This window comes from Pyrgilauda ruficollis, unplaced genomic scaffold, assembly GCF_017590135.1.
Source record: "Pyrgilauda ruficollis isolate IOZ18807 unplaced genomic scaffold, ASM1759013v1 scaffold17, whole genome shotgun sequence".
NCBI lineage: Eukaryota > Metazoa > Chordata > Aves > Passeriformes > Passeridae > Pyrgilauda > Pyrgilauda ruficollis.
In genome coordinates, this window is record NW_024515875.1 from 5363995 (window position 1) to 5389726 (window position 25732).

The window sequence follows — 25732 nt, forward strand, 5'->3', positions numbered from 1 at the left end:
AAATAGGCACCAGAATGTAGAATAATACAGAGTCTTCTACAAATTCTGTGAATATTTGGATGTGTAGTTTTGGTTAAGAGCCCATCCCTACCTCCCTTGATAAGTGCACAACTTGTTTGGAGTTGTCTTTTAATGCAACTCCCACTGAATGCCTAGGCTGGGTTTGGTACTTGCACAACTTGACTTTGAATTTCAGACAGGGGTATTAAAAAAGACCATTTGGATCAGGTGCTGCACTCTTTTTAATGTAAGTTAACCCTCACAGCACAGGACATTTAATTTATGTGATTTGTAATGTGAGTTAAAAGGGCTTTCATTTAAAGACTTTACATGAAAACAAGATTACAGGAAAGTTTAAATGAACACCTGAAAGAAAATGCTCCAAGGATGTGTTTCTTTTTGTCTACAGGAGGTGCCTGTTAGGCATCTGGTATATTTTCCTCTGCTTTTGCTTTATGCAAGGAAAGTTAGGCAGCTGACCTTGATACAGTAATGCAATGAGCTCTTGTTTTCTAAAAGTGAGCTACAGGACACTCCATTTTCTTCTAGAAACCCTTCCATCCTGTGATTCTTTTTTGGTTTTTTGAATTTCAATTTTTGAATTTTGAATTTTTGAATTTTGAATGTCCACTGCTTTCAGCTGTGGAAGGGCTATTGTCACTGAGAGCTCAGAAGCTCTCTGCAGGTAGCAGTCCTCTCAAAATCATTCTGTCAAATGCCTTCCCCCAGTTAGCTCCTGTTACCTGAGAAAGATTAGTCAGGGCTGTACCCTGCACTGACTAGAGCTTGTGATAGGGAGGGCAGCCTGCCCCAAAGAGTGACCAGGTTTGTAAAGTTAAGGCCTTGTGACCATTTGTCTGCCTTTCTGACATTCAGGAGGGCAAGTAATGCCTGACCCTTTGTGAATTAAATTTCTAAAGAAGGCATCTGGTTTTGAGTGAATTTGTTGCTTTAACCAGTTTTGTTTTCATCTGGGGGAAAAAAAAAATCAAGTCAAAATGCAGAGCATGCGCTGGCCAGCTTAGAGCTGTTCCTGTGCTACTTCTGTGATGGCAATACCCAGTACAAGTGCCCTGTTGTGTGCATCTATATGTGAGGTGCACCCACATCATGGATTATAAAAAGAAATGTGACAGGTCAGACACACCTTCGACATCAGAAGTGACCAATGTACCATTACAAAGGCTGACATGGTATCTTCGCTTAAAGATATTCCATAATCTTTCAGCTGCATCTTTAATGTTTAGAAATCTAACCCAAATGGCTAGAAACCATGACTATGCATGGTTGAAACCATGGCTATGCATGCAGTTTCTGACTCTGGTTTCAGTAGGGTAGGGTGGTGCTGCAGCTTCAGTGCCCAAAGACATCAATGAGAAGGGAGAAAAAAAAACATTTCTGAAAGTGTGGCAGAAATAGATTAAATTAATCTCAAATACTTTTATAAACATTTAATCCAGATCACTTTTATATGTGAGGGTATGAGAAGAAGAGGTAAAAGAAAATTTGAAATTTAGAGTAACAGTTTAGTTAAAAGCATTATTATAGAGAGCTAGTTACAAGTCATTGAAAATATACTTGAATGAGATTTCTTTTTCTGATGAAAATTATGCTTTTTGGATTTCTGTATTTCAGACAGTGCTAACCCTGGTTGGTGTTTCCACTTAGCTCTCATTAATTTGGATTTAACAGTGAGGTGGGCAGGACCTAAGAGAACAGGGACCCCAACTGAAAGAATAAATAGCCATGCAGTAAGCTTTGTAGTTAAGAACTTTACATTGTATTCTATTGGAACAAGTTCTGCCATAGCCATAAATCTTATTTTCATTCATAAAGGCAGCTAATTACAATAGTAATGCACTCTAGAAGGGATGCTGTCTTTTTAAACATGCTGTTTCAAAAAGATTTTATTACTGTTGTTGTTATTAAAGAGCATACCCCATGTTTCTTTCTTAAATTTTTCTTTTCTGGGAGAGACACAAAATGTGGGGTTTTTTTTTTCTCTTCATAAGCATAATGAAATCTCACTTTCCAATAAATATACTTTTTTTTGTCTCCTAAGAAAAAGTAGTAAAAAACACATTGTTGGACAGTTTGTTTCCTACCCTACTGTAGTGCCCATGGCTGGGGCTGTCTTTTGTTTTGTTTTAATACAAACAGCACCTGATGGCCTTTGTTTATAAAGGTTTAAAAATATAAAGGAGTCTTTATTGTTTAAAGCTTCAATGCTACTGGTTTGAATTGCTTCACTGTAAAGGCTTTTGCATTTTTTGAGAAGGCAAATGGCCCAAGTCCCTTGATTGAACAGTAGAAGAACAAGGCATGGATATCTAAGCGGCCTGGGAAGATTTTCTGCAACTGGCCACATATTGCTTGGATAGCTATTGGAAGACAGACACGGGGGCAGCCAGAGGCTAAGTAACTCTGTTCAGTATGGATATCCATGGTGGTAACTTCCATGGTGACGGTAGTCATCTTGGTAGCCTTCCTGGTAGCCCTGGTGGTAGCTGTGGTAGCCATACCCACCATACTCATCATCGGGGCACTGCATGCCCAGCGACTGCTGAATTGTCATTTCCTGGCGCCGGAGCTGCATGGAATCAATCAGGTCATACACAATTGCCATAGACCACATGGGAGATGGATACCAGGATTTGACGTTGCCATCTTTCCCCACTAGAAGCATGGAGAAATATTCCGGGCTAATTTGGAAATAATTCCGAATGTCTTTCACCAAATTAGCTGGGATGTCTTCTCGGTCTACAGTTGAGCTTCCTAGAAAGTGATCACATAAAATCAGCATTAATGTTTTGTTTAGTCAATGATGATGATTTCTAGGTTAAAAAAAATAGCAACAGGAGATAGGATATAGCCCAAGAGTTGGCAATATAAGCTTCTTGTCATTTGCAAGTTCAGATCCATTTCCTGGATCTGAAATGAAATTACTGTGAACTAAGGATGCATTTTTAACAGCTTTTTTAAGTTTAGTAAACTTGTTCTTATTCTCTATCCTGAAGCTACTGAAGCGTGGTACATCTTTTTGTCACCCAAAATCCATTAATTACTTTGATGTCTTTTCAGCTTGGGTCACCAGTTTATGTATTGCAGAAGGCATATGTGGAAAACAGTAACAGTGAAAGAAATTAAAAGAATCGAAGTGTGATAGAAGAATTACAGGATATAGAACCTATAGAGCCTCACTCTGTCAACTGTCATGATGTGTGAGGTATGGGATGTGGTAGATGTAATTTCCTTTTCAATGTATATGTTTTAGGGTAAATCTGGTACACTCCAGGCTTTTAAGTGTGACATCTGTGTTGGACAAATGGGTAGAAACTGTAAGACAGTAAGTAAACTAAGATCAGTGGGCACATACATACATAGTTGGCTTGGCAACAGGACTCTTACACGGTGGCACCCTGCCTTACAGACTTGAGGTTCTCGAAAGAGATCAGCAAGCAGGTGGTTAAGGGTGGCCTGGCTGACAAAGGCTATATGAATTTTCAGAAGGCTTCAGAAGGTCCTTTGATAGCATGGTTGAAATAGAAGCAGGGTGGGAGTGAATGTCAGTGTTACTGCAGGGATGGATAGGGATTAAATGTTCACCTTTTTCCCCACACAAGAAATAAGAGGAATCAAACAAAGGTATAGGGGCCAAATAAAAGGTACCTCTCTAGAAGTTCTCACAGTAGAACACGTGCTAGAAGTCAACATGAATTCAAGGGGAGATTAGACAAAGATCTGTTGATCTTAACAAATAGGAGCTATAAACAAAGTCGTGAAGCCTCCGGTGAAAAATCAGTGGAGGCTGCAAGAGTGTTGATGGAAGGAGTCAGACATCAGCTTCCTCTGTTTATTTTTTCCTCATACATGGACTTAGTGTTCCTGTGCTGTAGAAGGACTAGAATGCTTTCATGCACAGAGTAAATAAGCTGCTTTCTGTCTTTGCTCCTCCACTGATGGAGGCAGTTGTTTGGATTAGGTAGCAGAGGAGCCCACAGCATCTGACAGTGAGACTCTCTTAAGGATCTACCTGGAAGAGATTGGTGGGATGCAAGTGGAATAGTAAAGAAAGCTTATAAGATGGGTAAAGACTTTTTAACAGGGTCCAGAGACAGAACAAGGGGTATTAATTTTACACAGAAACAGGGTAAATTTAAATTAGATATAAGGAAGAGGTGTTTTAGGATATGGGTGGTGTGACCCAGGAGCAGGTTGCCCATATGGATGGTCTGTCTCTGGAAGTGTTCAAGGATAGGTTAGATGGGGCTTTGAGCAACGTGATAAAGTGAAAGATGTCTCAGCCCACGGCAGCAGGTTGGAACTAGATAATCTTTAAGAGATCCTATTCACTCTAAGCCATTCTGTAAATATAAATGAGGGATCCATAGAGGAGAATCTGCTGAGTGTGTGTTCTGTTAGCCCTGCAAACTCTTGAGCATGTAAAAAGGCACAGACATCCCTGTCTTTGATAACAAGGCTAGCAGAAGAGTGTCTTGGGGACTATAAGTTTAAGCAGGAAATCAAAATGTGAGATGAACTTCAGATATTTGTCCTTTTCTTTCCTGAAGAACTCATAAAATATTCAGTGCAGAAACACCAAGAAAGCTTTTTGTTTGTTTTTGTCTAATTTCTTAAAAGAAACAAGAGGAAAACAATCATACTCATCCCTCTAAAGAAATTACAGCAAAGAAGTACTCAGCCCTGTATAATGCCCTTCATGGGTAGTGCTGAAGAAACTGGAAACAGTCACCATTAATTGGATACAGCTCTAAGACACCTCCAACGTCTTCTCCAACTCCCAGCAATTTGAGGATAGTTATGTGGCGCAGACCTGCGGAGGAAATAAAGAAGGTTTGTGGGTCAGACCAGATCTTTGGGCAGATTTCAGTTTAATCAGCCAAGTCTGATTAAACTGAACCAAGTCTACATTAGAGCCCAGTCTCAGCCAGACCTCCAGGAGAGTTACTGATTTCTATGGACTCCCTGCCAGTCACGTAATCTGCCCAAACATAAGGACAAGCTGATGTGTTGAGTAAATGTGGTATCAGTTGCATACAGCTGTTCCAAGGACAGTAGCATGGTGATGTGGTTCTGTAGCATAAGGATACAAGCATCAGAATTGCCAGTAAATTGCAGAGGCCATTCTCCAACTCCAGAATCTTCCTGCACTGTTTTCTTGACTAGTAAAGCTTTTACTTATCATACACACAGCAAAAAATTATTTAGCAGCAACATAACCTATGCCAGTTAAACTCTGAATGACTGCAGGGAATAGCTTATGACAGATACTTACTTCTTCCATTTGTTCTGCACAGAGGCTTGGACTGTTGCCTCTGCTTTGAAGAAAGACCTTAGGGACAGCAGGAACTGTTCATGTAACATGAGTCAGTACAAAATAAAAAATCTTTGATGTAACTGCTTTTATAACTTGCAGGTAAGATGCTTGGAAACATACCACTTAGTTAAAACATCCATTGAGAAGTGCTTTAGAAACTCACTGGATTATGTTCAAGCTACCAAAGGGTGGGGATACTCAACTGTTTTGACTACATTTTATTCTTCAGAAAGCATTTTGCAGTGGCCTATGTCACAGTTTACTTTGGTACTTTCCAAATGAGGTGATGCTGATGCTCTGAATGAAAGCCAGGTGATTATGAATAAACAATAATACTGTGCAGATCTCCCTTCTGGTGCAATTGAATGCATTGAAATAGCAGCTGTTGAAAGAGACCTGTTTCATTCTGTTGAAGGAGTTGAGTCTAGACCCTGTATGGTGTGTGCATTGTTAGGAGCTTAAGGAGTAAGTCTCTTTGCACTTCATGACATGAGGACAGAAGAGTGCCTCTGGGTCTTGCCCTTAGTTGTCTCCTGGAGGAGCCCTTCTCTCTCCACTGACTATGTAGGTGGACCTTAAATACCCAATTATGGGTCTGGGAGGGTCTTTACTGCATTGAAATGGATTCCGTTTATATTTTTACAGATTTTGGCAATGAGGCAGTAAGGAAAAGAAAAAAACCTCTGATGTCCATGAATCTCCCTGATGCCTGGCCCAGTTCTCAGCTGGATTTTAAAGGATCTGCCCTTACCAAAACATTTTCCTTATATTGTTAAATTGTGCAGTACAAAAAAGCCCCAAAACAGCTATTGTTCTCCTGAAGTACAAGCCTGAAGAGAAGCTTTGGAGTGCTAATGTTTCCTGCTACATTAGTGCAATGTTTCAAAAATGATTCCAGGGAATGCTTCGTTTAGCTGTCTTAGCTGCTAGCATGCTGTACTACCTGCTTAACACAATCTTCCATTTGGATCTGGAGGAAAGCTTTCAGTTGTCAGACTCAGACTGTCCAGATTCAAACTTGACCAAAGGAATCCATCACATCACCAGGAAGGATGTGGTTTGGGGGAGCAAGGATATAATTCCTTCTGACTTACCAAAATTGCAGGCTTGTCCACTGAGAGCGGCAAGCTGCTGGGAATAAGCCCAATCTTCATCACTGGGAGCAGAGATCACCACCAGGCGCCTTCTCCATCGGAACCTAAAAGAGAGTGTGGCCATGGTCATGACATGTGACTCAAGTCCTCTCAGCATTTCTGTTTTCTGTCGGGTGAGATATGTCAAATCTCTCACAACTTCTAAGTAACAGCTGGATAGGAAATCTTCCCAGTTCTGTCCATCACTGGGAGAGGATAAAGTTTTGTTTGAATTTTACAGCTTGTTTTGAACTTTACAGCTCCAAAACTTTCAAAGAAACACCTGCAGGGCTGCTGCTTCACCAAACAAACACTGCAAAGTTTATGATCTTTGCTCAAAGCCCTTCAGTAGTTACAGCAGTACTGAGAAGTGTATATTCTAGAGAGAAGGATTCCTGTGGAATTCCTCACTAGGCATTTAGCTTTTACCTCATTCACCACTGCTGGAACTGCACAGTTATTTTGCAGTCCAAGGGCTGTCTGAGAATTAGGGTGGATCTTCATTTCAGACATAACTCATACTTCTGTTTAAATAATCACTGACCTCTTTTTTCTTTCCTGCACTACATTTGCACAAAATACCTTCGACATGGCTCTAAATCTGAGCTTGTTTGTCCGTTTGTGGTCGTGTCAGCCTGTGGCTTTATAGGGCATGCAAGGGACAATAAAATAAATGTTAGAATATTTCTTTAATAAGGACTGCACCATCTATCCAAGATTTTGCATAAGGATCACCTTTCTTTCCTGTCAAGGAAAGGCAGTGCCATAAGGACACTTGAAATTTTTAAAAATTCTAACCTCTAGAGGTTTTTAACACTCTCTCAACAACTTGTTTTTTAAATATAGGTACTTCTCCACTTAACCTAAATAAATCAGATTTATAGGAATTTGCAAAGCTGCAGAGATATTTTTACAGCAGGAAATGATCTTTTAAATGGATGCAGATGTTACTCTGCTATAATAATAGCCTGCTTTTCTGCTGTACCATGTGAAGATCTCAAAATGAAGGCTAATGCAAATGGTCAATTCTGCTTCACTTAAGAGAAGCTGAAGATAAGGTGGGACTTGTTCAAAGTCAGAGAAGAAGTTGTTAGAAGAGCAGGGCATGCTGATGTCTTTGCTTTGTTGATTGATATTGATGTTTGTTTGTTGAGATTTTTTGCAGGACAATGGACACGTACAACATATGCACAATCCAGCCTTCATAGAAACTGAGTAAGGTCACCATGCCCTTGAGGGACACGAAAGGAGAAGAACACGCTCAAAAGGAGACAGTTCAGGATGCAAAGGCAGACAAGAAAACCGCAGTGAGACGCCTGAAGAAGGAAGATTAACTAAAATTAACTGATATATTAAAATGCATGTGTAAAAAGGATTTAACCAATCATGTATTAACTTGAGACGTGAACAATAGAAAACAGTATAAGTATAGCTTGCTTTTTGTAATAAACTGGCTTCACTTGATCATACTGGTCATGGCGTGATGTCCCGTTAATGATCCTCTGCAATATTTGTTTACAATTAGAAAAATAAATCCTTGAAAAGCAAACCTCCTCAATTTTCATCTTTCTCAGGAGGAACATCAAAGAAACTTGAATGTGTATTGGTTCCTCTGGGTCTGTATTGAAGGCACTTGAGATGATAGCTCATGTTTGGACTCAGGTGTTTATTATTTCTTATCAGTAAAACAGTCTCACAACCATGAGTTCGGCAGCCTTTCATTAGCAAGGCACAAAATGGCTAACAATCTCTTGTTACAAGGTCTTTTAAGACTAAACTATCCAATTAAGGAAGGATGCCTAGATTATTTTCCCTTTTAACCCAATAACTGATCCCTGGAAGCCCGTAATGTGAACTTTTCTGTCCAATTACAAAACACCACTCAAACCCATGAAGAAGAAGGAAGAAGAAGGTGAAGAAGGAGGAAGAAGGTAAAGAACAACCTGCCTCCACCCTAAAACCTCCATCTTGCTTCATATTTATTTCCATATTCTAAAATCCCAAACTCTTAAGTTTTCCACCCTGTGATATTACACACTTCTAACTTCAACCACACACCTGTAATCCCAGTACTATCAATCAATTTTGGTAGCCTTCTTCACAGCCCCGGGTCAAATGCAGTGCTGTCTTGCAATTCTGTGCCTTTCAGCACAGAAAGTTTAAAATTCTCAGCATCCAGGTTCCAACAAATGTGCATGTACAGTTAAGTGAATAGGAATGAGAAGCATTAAGAATCACATATGTGAAGAAAAGGAGGGAAACTTTGTGTCATTATTCTGAAAATGGGGAACAAAATAATCTTTAATTTTGTATAGAAAAGCATCGGGGTACTTACGAACAGTGAGTGAGAATGTGGCAATTGGATCATATTTTGCCTAGGGAAAAACTGTGAGTCACTTTTAAAATACCTTTATATATATATATATATATAAAAAATTTTTTTAAATATCTCTTTTGGAGTTAAACAGAGCTGAAAAGTGTTGAAAGCCATTCAAGCTGTTTATTCCCTGGGCCCAGGAGCACTTGGTGTGCTCATCTGGGACTACATCTTAGAAATTAATTCAGTTGGTCCCTCACAGCTGTTAATTTGCTAACACTAATGTACAGATTTCTGCTTTGTTTCTGACTTCAGAAGCCATGGACCAATACTCCTGAGAAATCTGCCAGACCCTTCCCTTTGTGGATTCTTTCTCCTCTTCTACCTGTTTTGCATTCTGTTCTGATGTGTGATCTCAGAGAGCAGCACAGCCAGTGTCTAGATCTTAGAGGAGGGCTCACCCCCAAATTTAAGGTTTTCTTCCTTCTACATGTGGCTTTTAAGCATTACTCAAGCTGGCTCTGGCTCACATGGTCTCCTTTCACACCAGGCAGGTTTGTTAAGAACAATATTTGCATTTTTATAACTGAGCTCTGCAGGGAGCAACACCAGGGAGATGATGTCAGGACTCTTGTTCAACTGGGAACATGATATTGGACAAAGCTGGAATTAATTTCACTGGGAATCTGACCAGTTAATGTGGCTAGAGAAGTCCACCCAATATTTAAAGCTTGATGCTTGTTTCACAGACAACTAATGCATTCTGTGCAGCAGTAGTTCTGTTCACAGATGCAGCATTCTGCATTTTTCGTGCCCAGTTTTCTAATGTGTGTTTATTACTAGGGCTGTTTCCAAGCAAAGAAGGATTTGGGGCCTGTCCCTTTCCAGTACACAAGATCTTTCTTGTGCTGATCAGCTGTTTCCAAACTGTGGTTCTTCTTGGTGGTCTCAAGGATGAATCACTGGGACCTAAACAGGAGGTGGTGAGGTGGGTGGGGTGGAACTTCTTAAAGGTTCTCTTTCTGTTGAAGTGGCCATTGAATTTTAAAATGTTTATGAACCAACAACCTATTCATTTACTTGCTGCTCATTTCCTCCTCATCATAATCCATCATGCTGCCTCACTTATTTTTAAAGCCTATTTTAAAACTTATTTTTAAAGCTTAGTTTTAAATTAACAGTGTATTCCCATGGATTTTCACAGTAGGTGAAGAGGATGCAGTTGGAACAGATAAGGTCTAGAATGATGGGGTAGCCCTAATTTCATGTCAATTATCCTGTGATAATTGAGAGAGGGCTGTAGATGCACAGCTCTTCTGTGGGTCTGAATGCCCACAGTCCAGAAAAATTTATTGCCTGGAATTTAGGTCTCAGGGTAGAGTAATAACACAGCATGTAGGGATTGCATAAACAAAATTGTCTTTCTGTAGAAGGTCTCCAACATTTTGCAAAAGACGTCTCCAAGACCTTTAATAATATGCATGACTAATACTGGCAAAGACAAACTGTTATCTCAAGGAGGATAAGAAGGAAGTTGGAGAGAATTAGTTGCTGATTTGAACTACATGGGAGAGATTAGAATGGGATTAATGAGATTGGGATGGTTGATGATCAAAACACATAAACACTGTGCTTCATACATTCAAAACACTGAGCTAGCATCTGTGAATTAATCCTTATTTGCTCTCCTAATACAAATCAGTTTTATTATCTCCATGTCAAGATGGGGAAACTGAGGCACTGAAAATCAGCGTCCAAGAAGATTTAGTTCGTCAGGAAACATACTTCCTGTCTTTCAGCATTCTATACAGGACTGCATTCAGCTCTGGCTGCATCTCTGTATTTTCTTAACATTGTAAATACTGAGAAATCTGTATTTAAAAATCCCAGAAATAGTTACATGGGTATTTTTCCAGTAATAATAATTAGTAAATAATTAGTAGAACTAGCAGTAGATAAGAACAGAAGGTGATACCTGGATAAGAAGCTCTCAAGGGATTGCTTCTTATCTTCTTTGCAGACAATGCCCTCTTTTTTCTGTCTTTCCATGTCTTTAATTCTTGATTGGAAGGTGTCAATCAAATCAAACACAGACTTCATTGCTATGGGTACTTCATAGTATTGCTGTTAAGAAAAAAAACCAAGACAGGTGGGTATGAGGATGCTCATATTAGCAGCCTTTCTGCATGTATCACAGCACTGTAGGATATTTAGAGATCCAAGTATTCTAATTTGCACACAGGCAACAAGGCCTAAAACAGATCAGAAACTATGGAAAATAGAATTGTTTTTGCAGTCAGACTGCCCTTTGGAAGTGGCATATTGTCACTATTTTCCCAAAGTGATAAGGCCAGGACATTGCAGTTATTATATTCTTTTGTAAGGCCATTGAACTAGAGGATTGCCCTTTTGCAATGTGCTGTCATCCTGCTGAGCAGCCAAACTGTGTGTTTTAGAATGGCAGGTACTACATTAAAACCCTCTCAGGTGTAGGGAGGTTCTGTTCCTCATCATTCCAGCAGAAACACACAATTCCTGAGACCCCCTAAGTGCAGAAAATGAAGATAGCTGTCTAAGTTCTGAAAATTTCACTTATTGTTCTTTTGCTTGTCCTCCAGCAATAACCACGTCCTGCATCAATATCTTACGTGCTTCACATGCAAGTGAAGTATAATTTCCTAAATTTTTCAAATTTTCTTTCATATGTTTCCAATGCATTTTCTTTCAAAAGAGCTGAGTTCAAAGAGTTGAAACCCTCACCTTGACCCTCATGTCAGTGTCTGTCAGCACCATGAAGAAATCATTGTAGGTCATCCCATACTCTTTCCTCAACTCACTGATGAGCTGCTGGTCCACAAGATCTTCATCTTCTACCACTTTCATGGGCTTTTCATTGTCTTAATGTGAGGCAAAGGAGAAATAAAAATAGTCATGGAATCACACAGCACTCTGCCTTTAATTTTGCCCCAAAAGAAAAGGGAGAATTCATTTCTCAGAAACTCTCTTCCTGCTGCATATTCAATGTATTACAAACCATGTGTATGAACTTTTCATTCATATGACTTTTAACTGTCTTGTTTTCCATTCCAATAGTCTTTGAAAATCAGATGATCCTAGGGCTCATGCACTTCAATTATTTATCCTTTGTACATTCTTTTGAGAAATCTTGCTTTTTCTCTGGAAAGATCTTTGAGATTTTTTCAATATGCTCATACATGTATATGCATGTACTAATCATTTCACCAGCTCCTGAAATGTAGCCACTTCTGCGGTGGAAAATATAAATTTTGACAATGAGCACCATGTGCAAATGAAAAGCATAGGTGATTTGGGTCAGTAAAATATAGCTAGAACAGCTTGAGGTAGGCCAGGACAGTAGAGTTAACCTTACCAGTCGTAAAAATTTACATGTAGTGACTATAAGAAACCAGAAACTGTTTAACATGTCTTGAATGCTGCAGTGCTGGCAGCATACCTCTCTAGATACCCGACTTTGGTATTCCTTCCTCCTTCTGCTTGCTGATTCTAGCAGCCTGACAGGCAAAAACTTAGTTTTGAGTATGACTTGTACCTGCTCAGTGGTCCATTCTAAGACAATATTCTGAAACAATGAGAAAAAGACTTCTGAACACAGAGATTTGAAGACAAGCTTGTGGAGCTACTTAGGTTCTTTACATCCATTTGGAACCAGGGTGCATTGCAGTCAAGTCCTGAAAGTCTCTGTGCCATCAGCACAGCCTCAGCTGTAGCATCCAGCACAGCCCTATACAACTGCAACAGTGCTGAAACAAGCTTCCATATGCAATTGTAGGTCTGGAAAGCTAGGAACAGGCTAAACCACACACCAAGTTTAGCTGGACACCGAGAGCTCCCTGCAAACACTGCTTGCCTATGCCCTGTGGCACCACTATGAATGTTGTCTTCATATCCTCACTTAGAAATGCCAGCCATGGCTCAAGTGACCTGCCTGAAGTCAGAGACACGGCAGGTCATCAAGAAGTGGAATCCAGGGGTGCAGCTTTTCAGTCCCTTGCTTGATAATTGTCAGCAAATAGAGATATGATTAACTGATCCAAGTTAAGCACATAGCAACAAGAAAGATTTTAGTCATTATACAGCAAAGCATTTAAAATAGTTTTCTAAACATACATGGCTTTTAAGGAGCATACTGATCTGATTCAAATTTTGCAGCAGGTCCATCCTGTGTATAGATAGAACGAAACTTCTGAATTAAAATTTTGGGGAAATGTCTGAATTAGAATCTGATCTTTAGGTTTCACACCTTGAAGCCACTGCTTACAAAAACAAAATAAAAAAAAAAGCCAAGCCAGCAAATATTAAAATTTGGTTATACTTATCATGTTATATATCTAATTTATATGAGTTTTCATTGTTATATGTACCTCAGCTCAAAGTTTTATAAAGAATTAACAAGCAATGCTATGAGCTTTTGATTGGCTGGATTGCTACATGTGCTAATTTTTTATCCACTTCAAAATCCTGCCTCAGGTGCTTGATGAGTGAGATTTATGTATTACTAATGGCAAGTATGACCATTAAAACATAGACTAAAATTTCATGTTTAAAAGCCAAGACTATCTCTTATGCCTAGATGGAGATAGAAAAATGCAAAAGTTATTGTGAAATGTGATGGGAAACAGCTAAGGTACAGGAGTACCTTAGACCAACTGACCTATGGCACCCTTCTGCTTTAAACTCTAGATATCAATATGAAGTTAGCCATTTAGAGTTTCCTTTTTAGGAGATTTTCCTTCAAAACTTACAATGAAAAGAAGAATATTAAATTACAGAGTGATACACAAAATTCTGTATCAAGGAAAAAAAAAAACAATGCTACAAAGGCTGACCTGCCTTTCAAACTTGGAAATTATTTCTGTGGAGAAAAAAGAAGAAATTAATCTAATTGCTTCTTTCCTTCCAAGTCACTACTTGTCCCTGACCCCCTCCTCATAAAGGACATCTGGGATCTGCATGAAGATCCACCGGATCTGAGACTATGCTGCTACCTGCAAAGTCCTTATTCTCTTTGCTTTTTCTGTGAAAGAATGGAGAAACATTTCTCCATACACCTTTGACAGCTAGACAGGCTGGGGAGATGACTGATCTTTAGAAATAATTCCAACGAGCTTACAAAGAAGGTTGTTTTAGCAGTACATTGGCCTAATAGGTCAAGTACCTGCTTTGATTATAGGATGGGTAGCCAGGGGCTGATGTTTAAAGAAGTCTTATTTTTAAAAAGCCTTAATTAAAGCCTTGTTTCTCATGGTGAAAAGAGACCACATTTGCTAACTTGGGCTGAAGAGGAGACCTCTGCAGTGACACTCAGCTTTTGTGTCATTCCAGTGGGAAAGTGGGAAATATTCTCTGGTATCACTGTGAGCTACATTGACCACTTCTAAATGTGTTTGAAATTCCAAGTGAAAAGTCTTTTCTGTTGACTTTTCTGTTCTTGTTTTTTGCATTTCAGTCCCAAGGTGCAGCACTGCGAGTAGACCTCATTATGCTGGGGGCTCAAGCTTCTCACTAGAGAAACATACTGTGTACAAAATGTTTCTTAGGAGCTTTTGCTGCCTTTGATGCTGACAGACAGTGAGCCTTGAAGAGGCCATACAAATAGGAAGGGTGGAGGAGAAGGGGTGTTAGAACAAAAAGATATTTGTATTATTTATTCGTATTGTGTGTATCGCTATAAAGCTCAGGATTTGGTGTTTTGGGCAGAATTGTAAGGTGAATTTCATGTAAGGTTTAACCTATACCCTTCTAAATCTCCTGTTTTTCTTCAACAATTTAATTCCTCCTATGAGAACTCAGATGTTATATACACTTATGTGGTTTGGGGAAAGTTTGGATGTAGGTTAAGTTTGGAACAGGCTGAAAGAGTATGGTCTGTGTCAGAGTGAATATCTGAATATTAGCCAGACTGGAGCTAAATATAATCCTAAACAGTCCACTGACAGGCAGATTGATCTAGGTACACAAAAAGTAACCTTGAGTAACCTTGGCCTGATGTGGAAAATCCTGTACTGCTCCAGATTTGTCAAGGAGGTTCACGAATGGACAGTCTGGCAGGATTTGTGACTCACTGTCACTCGGTGACACAAGGCTAGATCCTGTCTCTCTGAGAGTAGCAGAGGCACAGCTGGAAGCCAGACATAAATCTGTGATCTTCTGGCCATTTATATGCCTGACCTGAAACACCATGCAGCTGGTCAGGCCCTGAGCTTTCTGTTCCATCACGCATCTTTTCCCAAGGTTTGGTAAAACCAGATGAATTTTGAGGGGAAAGATGTGGTGGACTTGTAAGCAAAATTAGAAGCTTTTATTCTATTAGGGGTATAGAACTGTAGAATATTTGTATTTCTTTGGCTTAATCCAGCAAAACACTCATGATGGTGTTAACCTTTAGATTCAGACAGAAATGAGATAATTCAAAGATTCAAGAGATACCTAGGCTTAAGTGCTTTGCTGGACTGCAACCTGAAGTCTTTGTCCAGCCACTATTGTTGGAAAAGGACAGGTTTTCACTGGTGTTGATGGGTGCTTCCCCAGGACCTGAATACTGACAGCAGTTGTTTCAAAGCTGCCTAAGAGAGATGGATGCCCAGTGTCACCTGTCTACATAGAAAATCTGAATGTGAAGAAGGTGGCACTAAATATGTCTAAATGAGGTACTTTTCAGGTCCTGCATAGTCTTAGATTTTGACCCAAGCTGGGGTGATTTTTCCTGTTGCTGTCTGGATAGTGCCCATGAGATGGAGAGAAAGTATTAAAAGAAAAAGAACCTAGCTGGAAGTGGTCAATTTTCATGCTGCTGTTGTTCATGGTGCCAAAAATTGTGATGACTGAGATCTTCCTTGTTGCCATCTTGCAGAAGCTCTCCAGATACTCGTCTCGCTGCTGTATGTACATGGTGTTGTCCACCTTGGGGGTTGTGATCAGCTGGTTGGTGGCAGAGACAAAAGAGTTTGTTTAGTATAAGGAATGAAGCACGCGATTGTTTTACTGAAGGAGAGCTAGTGGCTGTCTGCAAAGCGGGCTCTCTTTCCCACAAAGCTGTTATTTATTTCTGTTTGGAGTGTACCTTCATGCCCAGGCCTGACCCAAAGACATTCAGCCAGCTACAGGAAAACCTTCGGAAGCAGACACAGCTGGTTGCACCAGCTCCTCTGCTGCTTCTACCACAATGCAGGTAGAAGAAATATCACGATGTTTTACAGAAAGCCGCACACTCTCCTTCCATCCCTTGCCCTGCCAGGCCCACCAGGTCTCCCTCACAGCCTTCAGTGGCGCTCTGACTCACTCACAGGGCAGCTCTCTGCCCTCATCCCACGGCTCAGGCACAGCTCCGCAGTTTTGACTGCCGAGGGGTGAGTACAGCTAGGGCTACGTGAGTGCTTATCTAACTGATGGCCATCTAGGAAGACCTTCAGGACTTGCTAAGGCCGCTGTGACCTCATCTGAAAATGACTGATTTTGCTTTTCTTTGTTCTAAGACACTTTTGCTCTCTTATGGGACTCATACTTGCTCAAAGGCACAGCTGTGGGCAAAAAGGAAGAGGAACAATTACAACAACAAAAGTATAAACAGCTCTACATTATACAGTACTTACTTCAAAGCCTTCTGAGGATTACAAATATTTAATTTTTAAAAAGTTTAGAGCACTCAACTCAGATCGTTCATCAGTGACTGAAATGAAAATATTCCAGGGAAGAGGTGTGCATAACAACATTCAGTGATCCTGTGCAGCAGTTTCCAGCAGAAAATGCCTAGGAATGCTGCAGCTCTAGCAATGTAATCATTCTAACTGGCAGCAGTGAACTGCAATCAAGCACCTGCCACTGATCCCCCAAATACAAAGGGAGCTGGAATACAGACTCAAGTTTTATGATTTAAGGTCACAAATAATCACCAAAATCCTTCAATTACAAATTTATACTTTAATCTGTAATAGGAGTAATAATTTTTTGGCTGCCTTCTGAAGTTTGTGGGGCTGAAGGCTAATTTTTACTGTACACTCTTTCTAAATCCAGTTCATCAATGTAAAAATATTTCTAGGCTTATAAAATCTGCCTCTCATTTATGCAAAGGTCCCTGGCATGGCTGCAGGTTTGGGACATTAAGGTGAATGAGAGTGACAGACAGAAAGAGGATTTGGTTTCAGGGCTACAGCATGTAACACATTGCTTTTAAAATGCATATAAAAAAAGCTTCAAATAAAGAAAAAAAAGGATTGTGAGAAGGGCTTGAGGACTGAGATGAAAAACAGACCATTGGTTTGTATTGTCTCCTCCTCGTTTTGGAGGTCATAAGCTGGAATGCAGAGTCAAGCCTGAATCTGATCTGCTTCATCAAACCTTGTAGAACAAAGCAAATTTCCCACCAAAGCTTTGTGCCAGGTCTGTTTTAACCCAGGCTGTATGTGCACTGTCTCTATCAGTGTTTGCATCACAGAATCACAGGATGGTTTGGGTGAGAAGGGACCTTCAACACCATCTTGTTCTGCCAGGGACAGGGATACCTTCCACTACACCAGGTTGTTCAAAGCCCCATCCAGCCTGACCTTGGACACTTACAGGGATAGAGCACCCACAACTATCACTCTCCCTCTTTTTTATAAGCTCTCTTTAGGTACTGGAAGGCTCCTATAAGGTCTCCCTCAAGCTTTTTCTTCTCCAGGGCGAACAATCCCAACTCTTTCACCGTTTCCATAGGAGAGGTGCTCTGGTCCTCTGGTTATCTTCCTGTTCCTTGTTTGCATGCGTGCATGCGCGTGTGTGTGTGTGTGTGCATTTGGGTGTATATGGAGTGTTACAAATAAACTGTCAGTTGGCATTTCATCACCACAGAGAAATAAACAAAAAACCCAAACTCACAAGGCCAAAATTTCTAAACATTTGTAAGACTGCAACAAAAGCCCCACTTACAGAGAGGTGAGGCTGTTGGATTGAAAACCAATACAGTTTTTTTTTTTCAGTTTCTGCTCCTGGGACCTATATTTGTCATTAATTGAACTTAACCCAGAATAACTTCAAAATTCCAGATGTTTGAAATTCATACTGAAATCTGAAATTGTTAATGTTGTATAGCTTAAAACCCCAGGTCCTTCTTAAAAGATGTTTGGAAAAGGACTGAATGAATGTCCTTGAAAGCCAGTCCAAAAGATAAAAATATAGCAAAGCAATGGGATGGACTTGGGTAGAGCCACTTCTGCAGCAATGTGGGCTAATTCTCTAGAGAGGGAGTTTAAAGACAGAGTTAATTGTAAGGATTTTTCCCCTAAGGGAACTGAAGAGTTTGATTGGAAGGAATGCAAATAGGCATGTGTGTGGATTCAAAGAAGCTTGAGAAGTTCTTTATTTTCCACATGTGCCATGAGCGGCAACGAGAAAATAGAGTTCAGCCACTGCTTTTACTAATAACCAAACCAAACCTATTCTTCAGGGGCTTCAGAGTAAGCAGGTTGAGGATGTTATTAGATTCTGGAAAACTGAGGTGCAGCATGGCATAATCATTTGTCTTCAGTGAGTTCTGGCCTGATAACCTGAGATTGTGCAACTCTTTTCTCAGAGATCCAGCTGTGAGGTGGCCCAGTATCAGAAGGCTCAAATTTCAGACAATCCTTTAAGTTGCCAGGACTGTGGTGGTATTATGGATTAGCAGCCTTACATCTGTGAGCTTTACTTTTGGCTCTTTTATTTTCAAGTTTGTTTATATTTGTCCTGATGCTACATATATTCTTGAAAACCACAACATTGAAATCAAATTTCAAGGATCCCAACTTCTACATAGTTTCTCTCTCTGAGCTTTTGTTTTGGCTAAATATTAGTTAACAAGTAACTAACAGGCATTATTCAAATTCAGTCAAGTTCAATTTTTTAAAATATATGGTTTTTTTCCACTTCTAGTGCTAGCTCTGCATATTCCCTACATCTTGAAGAATGGGCATGGGGAGAAGAAAGTTGCCTTGTTTTCAGGCCCATGAATCATCAGCAGAATGATTCATTACATTCCAATGGCTGAAATCTTAACTTGGCATCTTAGCTTGGCACCTTAGCTATTTGTACTGGAATATGGAGCATGAAAGTCAAAGGCGTTTGAAACAATGACTATTGGACAATAACTGTGAAACAGACCAGCTTGCAGTAGGGTAATTGCAAGAAACCAGCTCCCACAATAATATTTTTAAAGAACTGTTTTCCAAAGTGTACCCTGCAGGATATGTGTCATCTGCCAGAAAAAACATTTGTACTACAACTAAAACTGTTTCCTGTCCCAGGTGAAGTGGTTTTTATAAGTAGTTGGAAAAACATACAGTGCTATAAAACCTGGAGACAAGTAACTCCAGACCATGCTGAAGTTCTCAGGCTTGAAAACTCACTGGAATGTTACAGTTTAATACAAACAGCAGGAGAAAAACCCAAACCAAAATAAAGTTTGCACAGGATCTGTGAAGATGTCTAGGAGATCTGAATGCCAAATTCTTATCAGATCTTAATCCCAAATTCCCCATCCCTCAGGTCACCTGCTCACAAGCCTTTGTGCATACCCTCAGTCAGATGTGCACTAGCATTGCCAAGCCACCTGGCTTGCTTCCAGCTTTAGGACACCAGCACCAATATGAAGCAGGTGTGCCAGCTGGCAGGACAGGCAGAATATTGAAGCGTGGTAACTTTGGCAAGTACCCCAAGGAGACAAATGGATGTAATCCACACTGGAACCTCATTTTATTGATCATAATGGTACAGATCCTGACACCTACATATCCACTAGAAGCAAGGTAATCTGATGGCTATATGATGGCTCATGGAAGTGGCTGGGAACAGGTTTTATCCTAATCTCTGGACGACTGATTCTTATATTGCATGTAAGATTTCCAGTATGAGGCTGTGAATCCTGTTGAAAACAATCATTTAGGTCTACAAATTTTACCTCTTAAGATAAAAGCACCAAAAAAGAGTGATAGAAACCCCCTATAACCTTATAGTTCCACATACTTCTCCTATGAGGGAGATAAGACTTTATTTAGGTAATAAAATTCAGATGAATGAATTACTTACAATGAGTCTCCTCTTGCCTTCAAAATATTCCAGGAGGTTAGTTACTGATTTCCTGGGAGGCTGTAGGAAAGTCTTCTTGTTAGACTTGGGAAAATCCTCATTCTCAGTCCTGCTTCCCTTCTTCTTCTTACTGCGGTCTTTGTCCTTCTTGCTCTTTTTTTCAGCTTTGACCTTCTTGGACTGCTTCTCACTCTTTTGCTGCTTGTCAGGTCTGTCCTTCTTCTTCTTCTTCTCAGGTTTATCCATTCGGTCATGCTTCTTTGATTCTTTTCCTTTCTTTTGGGGAATATTTCCCACTGCAAACTGTTCCTCTAAATGGGAACTAGCAGGCTTGCTAGGGTCGTATTTATCTTCATACTCATTACTGAGTATCTTTTCTTGCGTCTTCTTTTTTGGTGGTTTTGTCTTAGTTGGTTTGTGTTGCCCAGGTGTGACATTCAGGTCCCTGTGGTTAAAGTCCTTTCTGTCAGTTCTGTTATCTTTAAATCTACCCACGTTTGCCTTTGTATAGTGCACTGAGGGAGACGTTGGGAGTTCTGTGAAACTGTCATAGCGGGCAGTCTTGCTTGGTTTCCGTGTGGCTGCCAGTTGTTTCTCTTGGTGGCCGCGCTGCCGGTCCCTGCGGCTTGTTTTCCACACAGGAGAGTAGGAGTCTTCAGAGGCTGTGACTTGTGGTGTGGTGGTATCGGGAACTCCTGGCAGCCTGTGGTACTCTGTGATGGAATGTGTCTTCACGGTCCAGGTCCTCTGTGTGCTGGGCAGGGGTGTGGTTGTAGACTGGCTGGCTGTTGTCACTGCATGGGTGGTGGCACGAGTAGTCGTGGTGGGAGGGAGGGTAGTGGTCCTTACTGTAGGCAGAGGAGTGGCCACTGTGGTTGTCATTGGTTTCCTCACTATTTTGACCCTTGTTGGTTGATGATTGCTCTTCCTTGGATCCTCCTTCCTTGCTGACACCTGGACATGTTCACTGCCATGGGCAGGCTGCATGGTACCCCCATTATTGCCTTCCTCAACCACTTGCCCCTCCACCCCAGCTGCTTTGCATGTCTGGATGAAACCCTTCTGCCTCATCTTCTCAATTTTTCTGATAGGGTTCTGATCAATGACTTCATACATGGCCTCTAGCCTGACTGGATAAGGATACCGTTCCTCCACTTGCAGGGTTTTCTTCAACAGTACCATGCCAAATTTCCCTTTCTCTAGTTTCAGAAAGCTCAGGAGCTTAGGGATGAGGGCAGGATCTAGTGGCTGTTCCAGGATTTTTCCTTCATTTGTTATCCTTCTAACTTTTCCCCCTTCTTCCCCTTCCTCATGGAACAACACAATCTGCTGGATGTGCCTCTCAGCCAGTTCACAGTAAACATCATTTTTCAGCAGGCTCATCATGAGCCGGTAGTAGCCCTCAGAGGCATGGGGGGCAGAAATAACCCACACCCGATTTTTCCCAGCAAAGCTGGCCAGGATATTGGGAGAACTTGACCCTGAAGGGAAATGTACCCCTCGTGACTGGGTGGCAGAGGATATCCCTTCATCCTTAATCATCTTGGACTTGGGGTATTTGGCTGCAGCTGTGAGTCTCTGTACCAGTCTCATTCTGGTCCCTGTGCCCCTGGCCTGGGAATGTGCTTCCCCTTGCAGGAGATTGGCGGGTGGCTTTGGAGGTGCTGAAGAATCCCTCTTGGTGACAGGGTGTTGAGGATTCGGGCTTGAATTCCTCGGAGATGCTCCAGACCTTCTCAGGAGGCTGCTTGAAGCCCTGTAAGCCAGGGGCACTTTCCTAACTCCATGGCTCCCCCTTTCCACTAGCCTCTCTGTCTTCTCAGAGCCACACACCAACCATGCTGCCCACAGCAGGGCTAAGCTGAGAGCTGGCCTCCAGTTCATTGTGCAATCTGTGTTCAGTGGGGGGAGAAGGAGAAAAAATAGATGTTAACAGTATGATGATATCTTGCACAAGTGATTAAAAATGCACAGCACAGACTGGCTATTTAGTGTGATTTATAAGTGCTTGATTACACCTCAGTCCTGCCCTAGTGGCTTTGTAAGTTTTACAGTTATTTTTGGAAAAAACACAGAATGGATCACTTTATGAAAAAATGAGATCGCCCTTCTGTAACACGATACTGTCTGTCTAAAACGACACTGTGATCTGCATCCTTCTCTCTCTCTCACTTTCCCCGTTTCTCTCACACTCTCACTATACACACATGCAAAGACACACAGAGAAAGGGTCCCATATAGAGAGCAGAAAGACAAGAATTTGACTTGAAACTTACACTCTCAGGGACGTTCCCCTGCCAGAGACGAGTTCTCACGTCTTTTTCCTTTAAAAGGAGACCAGTGCCATACAGCTTTACTGTTGTTCAGTGATTTATCTTTATGCAGCACAACAGATCGCAGAGCCTGTTGTGCGTCTTATAACTTTCTTCTTCACCTTCTTGACAGGCAGGATGAGGTTAGCGGAAATTTCCTTTGTGATCTCTGCTTCTCCATTTACCTGCAGGTCTGGATTTTTGCTGTACCGGTTACCCACACAGGCAGGGATTTCATTTAAGAAAAGGGAACTTCTGGTTGCTCCAAGTCACTCTCTTTTAAACTTCCCAAACCTCCTCCCCGCTCCTTGCTTCCTCAGTCCCGTCTAGCTCCTTTGTTTCCAGAGAGGAAAGCACCAGCACTAATATATTTTCCAGGCTGAAGAAAAACACAGGAATGTGATGCTGGGAAAAAAAAAAAAAAAAAAAAAAAAAAAAAAAAAAAAAAAAAAAAAAAAAAAAAAAAAAAAAAAAGAAAAGAAGGTCGCTTCTCTCTTCCCTTTCCCCTTTCTCCACACTTTGACAAAAGCAAACTGTAAAACACTCGTCTTTTTTTTTCTTCTTGGCTGGCCGCAGTCCCAGAAATGTCAGGGCAACCCCAGCTCAGCTCCGAACCAGCCTCAGACAACGGTGGCCACTGGAAATGGGAGAAACTTCACTCAGGACTTAACAGCTCAGCAGAACCCGCCTCCTCCCCACTCTGACACAGGGAGGGCGGAGGAGGAAGGCTCTGGGGGCTGAAACGCTGCACAGCATCACAGCACTTCAGAGGGTGACTCCAGCCTTAACTCTTTCCTTCACACATCCCAGCTCCGTGGTGTTCTCCGACATCAGCTTTTTCTTTCCTCCCTCTCACCAAACGGGCGCTGTCTGGATAAAAAAGTATGTTTCTCCATTAGTCTCAATAACAGCTCTGGTGTTTAAGAATTATTATTTAAAACCTCATTATTTCTGCCTTGTCTTTCCCTTTTCCTAGTTTTTTTTTTTTTTATTATTATTTTTTTTTATTGTTTTCTGGGAGTTCCTCAGTGAAATCCAATTTTTCTTCACTTTCCAGCCACTTTCTTTCAGGTTCTCATGTATGTCGATATATTCTTTCCTCAAACATCATATGGGCATGACTGTTTGTTAATTTGTAGTTTTCAAAGAGATCGGGTTGTTTACTATTGTATTAAAATTAGAATCATATTTATTTCCCGTGAATGTGCACCAGCAGTGGGGAAAAAAAAAAAAAAAAAAAAAAAAAAAAAAAAAAAAAAAAAAAAAGAAAAGGTACAAAAATACCTGCAGAGACAAGGGTAAAGGCAGGGTCATGTCCTTTGCTCTCCCTTCATGTGTAAATGACACCATTCTATTGAGCTGATGTAAACTGGCTCAGCCTTGCCGGCACACCTGGTCTTTAGCTGATTCACACTGGCTTCAGTGTGCCGAGCACCCTCAGTGTAAAACTCCACTCAACTGTAGTAAAGGGGTAGCGCCTAAAAATATCCAAGACCTTAATACTACTTTAACTGTTTTCCAAGATTTTGCTTATTGGTAGGGATGCTGTTACATGTCTGTGATAACACACTGGATTTGATCTCAGTTATGTTGTCTGGAGGTGAAGGTGCACCTTCTACTTTCCTTGAAATTAATGTTTCAAAGAAAAAACCTTTCCTTTTTTTCTATTTTATTTTCTTAGGTATTTTTTAAAGTTTTCACTGATAAACATTAGTGGCTTTACTAATATGCATTCCGTTTGTGTTTTGTGGCCAGTGATTTGCCCTGGAGGTAGGGGAGAATGCTGAATGTCTGTGCTCATATTAACACGAGGGCAAAAATTCTCAGACTTTCCCAAAATATCACATCCTACATTCACTGGGAGGTAAGGGGACTGTGCCTCTCACAAGAATCACAAAACTGGAGTTCTGTGGAATAAGAGTGGGTAACATTTCCCACCTAAATTAGTGTCAAGCCTGCTGGTTTATTTATCATGACGAGGGAAAAATGTCATTAAAAATTACCTTCTTTCATGATGACATTTTAAACAGACTGTAAATAAAAATGAGGTTTTAATTTCAGCGTTTCATCTAGTTTCATTACAAAGATTTTAAAAAGAAGTGACCCTACAGCGCTGAAGCCAAGCATTTGATTTGGGGTAAATCAATTAAAAATTTAAACTTCCTCAATTTTCTTGGTTTGGTAATAATTTGAAACCACACAGAGGCAAAACATCACTCATCTGCACAAGTCTAATGATGCCAAGGAAAATACGCTCAGTACATGGCTGCAGAGGAAAGAAACAGATTTCCATATTAGCTTTGCAGTCTATCCTGTCCAATTATAGATGTGCTGAAGATCTTCTGTGAGGACTTTCCTTTGCTTTCTCAACCTGATTGAAGAAGTAGCATATTACAAAATCTGCCTTAAGTGTATCAAAGGGTGGCAAATCAGTGAAGATGATGGGTTGTAAGGCAGGTGTGGGAGGATCTAGCACACGAAAAAACATGCAGCCATGGGGATTATTCTCAAGGCTGATGTTTGATAGTTTATTATGATGTTTGATAGTTTATTCCTTGCCTTTGTCCAAGGTGAGGAATAAACTTGAAATGACTGCTGGAAATATTTGACATGAAAATTTCTTAGAAAGTAAATAATTTATACAGGCCAACAGGGGACTCCTAGTAAAGTGAGCATGTATTTTGAAGGGCCAGTGCAACGTTTTGCAGCAAGAAGAAAAAAATAAAGACGTAAAACATTCATAAGATTCAGAACAATATACTTGAAGGGAGCTATTCAGTAAGAGACTTAAAGGTCACTGTATACAAGCCCCTGGAAATAGGCTTTTGGTGTGATATTGCAGCAAGGAGAAAACCTGCCAGCAGCCCACTGCCAGCAGCTCAGTGAAAGTTGGAAAGTCATATGTAGTGTCAATAATGTGATTTATGCTGTACACATTAGGCTTTTCAAAAAAATTGTAAAGGGTTCAAAAAGTGATGTGATAGCTGGATATGATCCTGCTGAAAGGGAGGTGGGGAATTAACTATGTGGAAGGCACGGCCACACATTGTTCATTATTTTCTCATGCATACACAGAAAAGAGTCGTGCAAATAAATTGCTTTTTAATCCAGCAGGGGAAGGCAGAAGGATAACCAGTGATTAGGAATTAAATCTTGCTAAGTGCAGACTTGAAGTAATTGCAATTACTTGAAATTTTCACTAATTTCCTTAGTTAACCCTGGAATAATTTGGTCAAGAATGTGGCTGTTTTCTCTGGCTTAGTCCTCAAATCAAAGCTTTAGGAGACCTTCTTGGCTGGACTGGAAGTAATCACAAAAGGATGAGTGAACTCCCCCTGGACACTTCTACATGGGAAATCTGAGATCAAAATGACACCCTCCCCTGAAAAATGCAGCTCACTGGAGGCATGGAAATGAATTCTGTAGCCCACTGAACTGAATTGAGCAGTCTGAGAAAGGTGGAATGCAAAGTACAAAACCTATATCCCTTAGAGAGCTTTTAAAAAGGAACTGAAAGTTAATGCTATGTCCACAAAGAGAAATTATGTATCTG

At 40.6% G+C, this 25732-nt stretch overlaps 1 protein-coding gene across 1 annotated transcript; it reads right to left on the minus strand.

The window, feature by feature from the left end:
- Positions 1 to 1757: 1757 nt before the first annotated feature.
- CCDC80 (coiled-coil domain containing 80) lies at positions 1758 to 22587 on the minus strand. Its single transcript, XM_041463999.1, has 8 exons — positions 22144 to 22587; positions 19868 to 21759; positions 15592 to 15748; positions 11549 to 11685; positions 10764 to 10912; positions 6433 to 6536; positions 4754 to 4834; positions 1758 to 2775 (listed from the first exon to the last, which is right to left on the minus strand). Exons 2-8 carry the CDS (start codon positions 21749 to 21751, stop codon positions 2429 to 2431), a joined length of 2859 nt encoding a protein of 952 aa, XP_041319933.1. The 5' UTR covers positions 21752 to 21759; positions 22144 to 22587; the 3' UTR covers positions 1758 to 2428.
- Positions 22588 to 25732: the final 3145 nt, after the last annotated feature.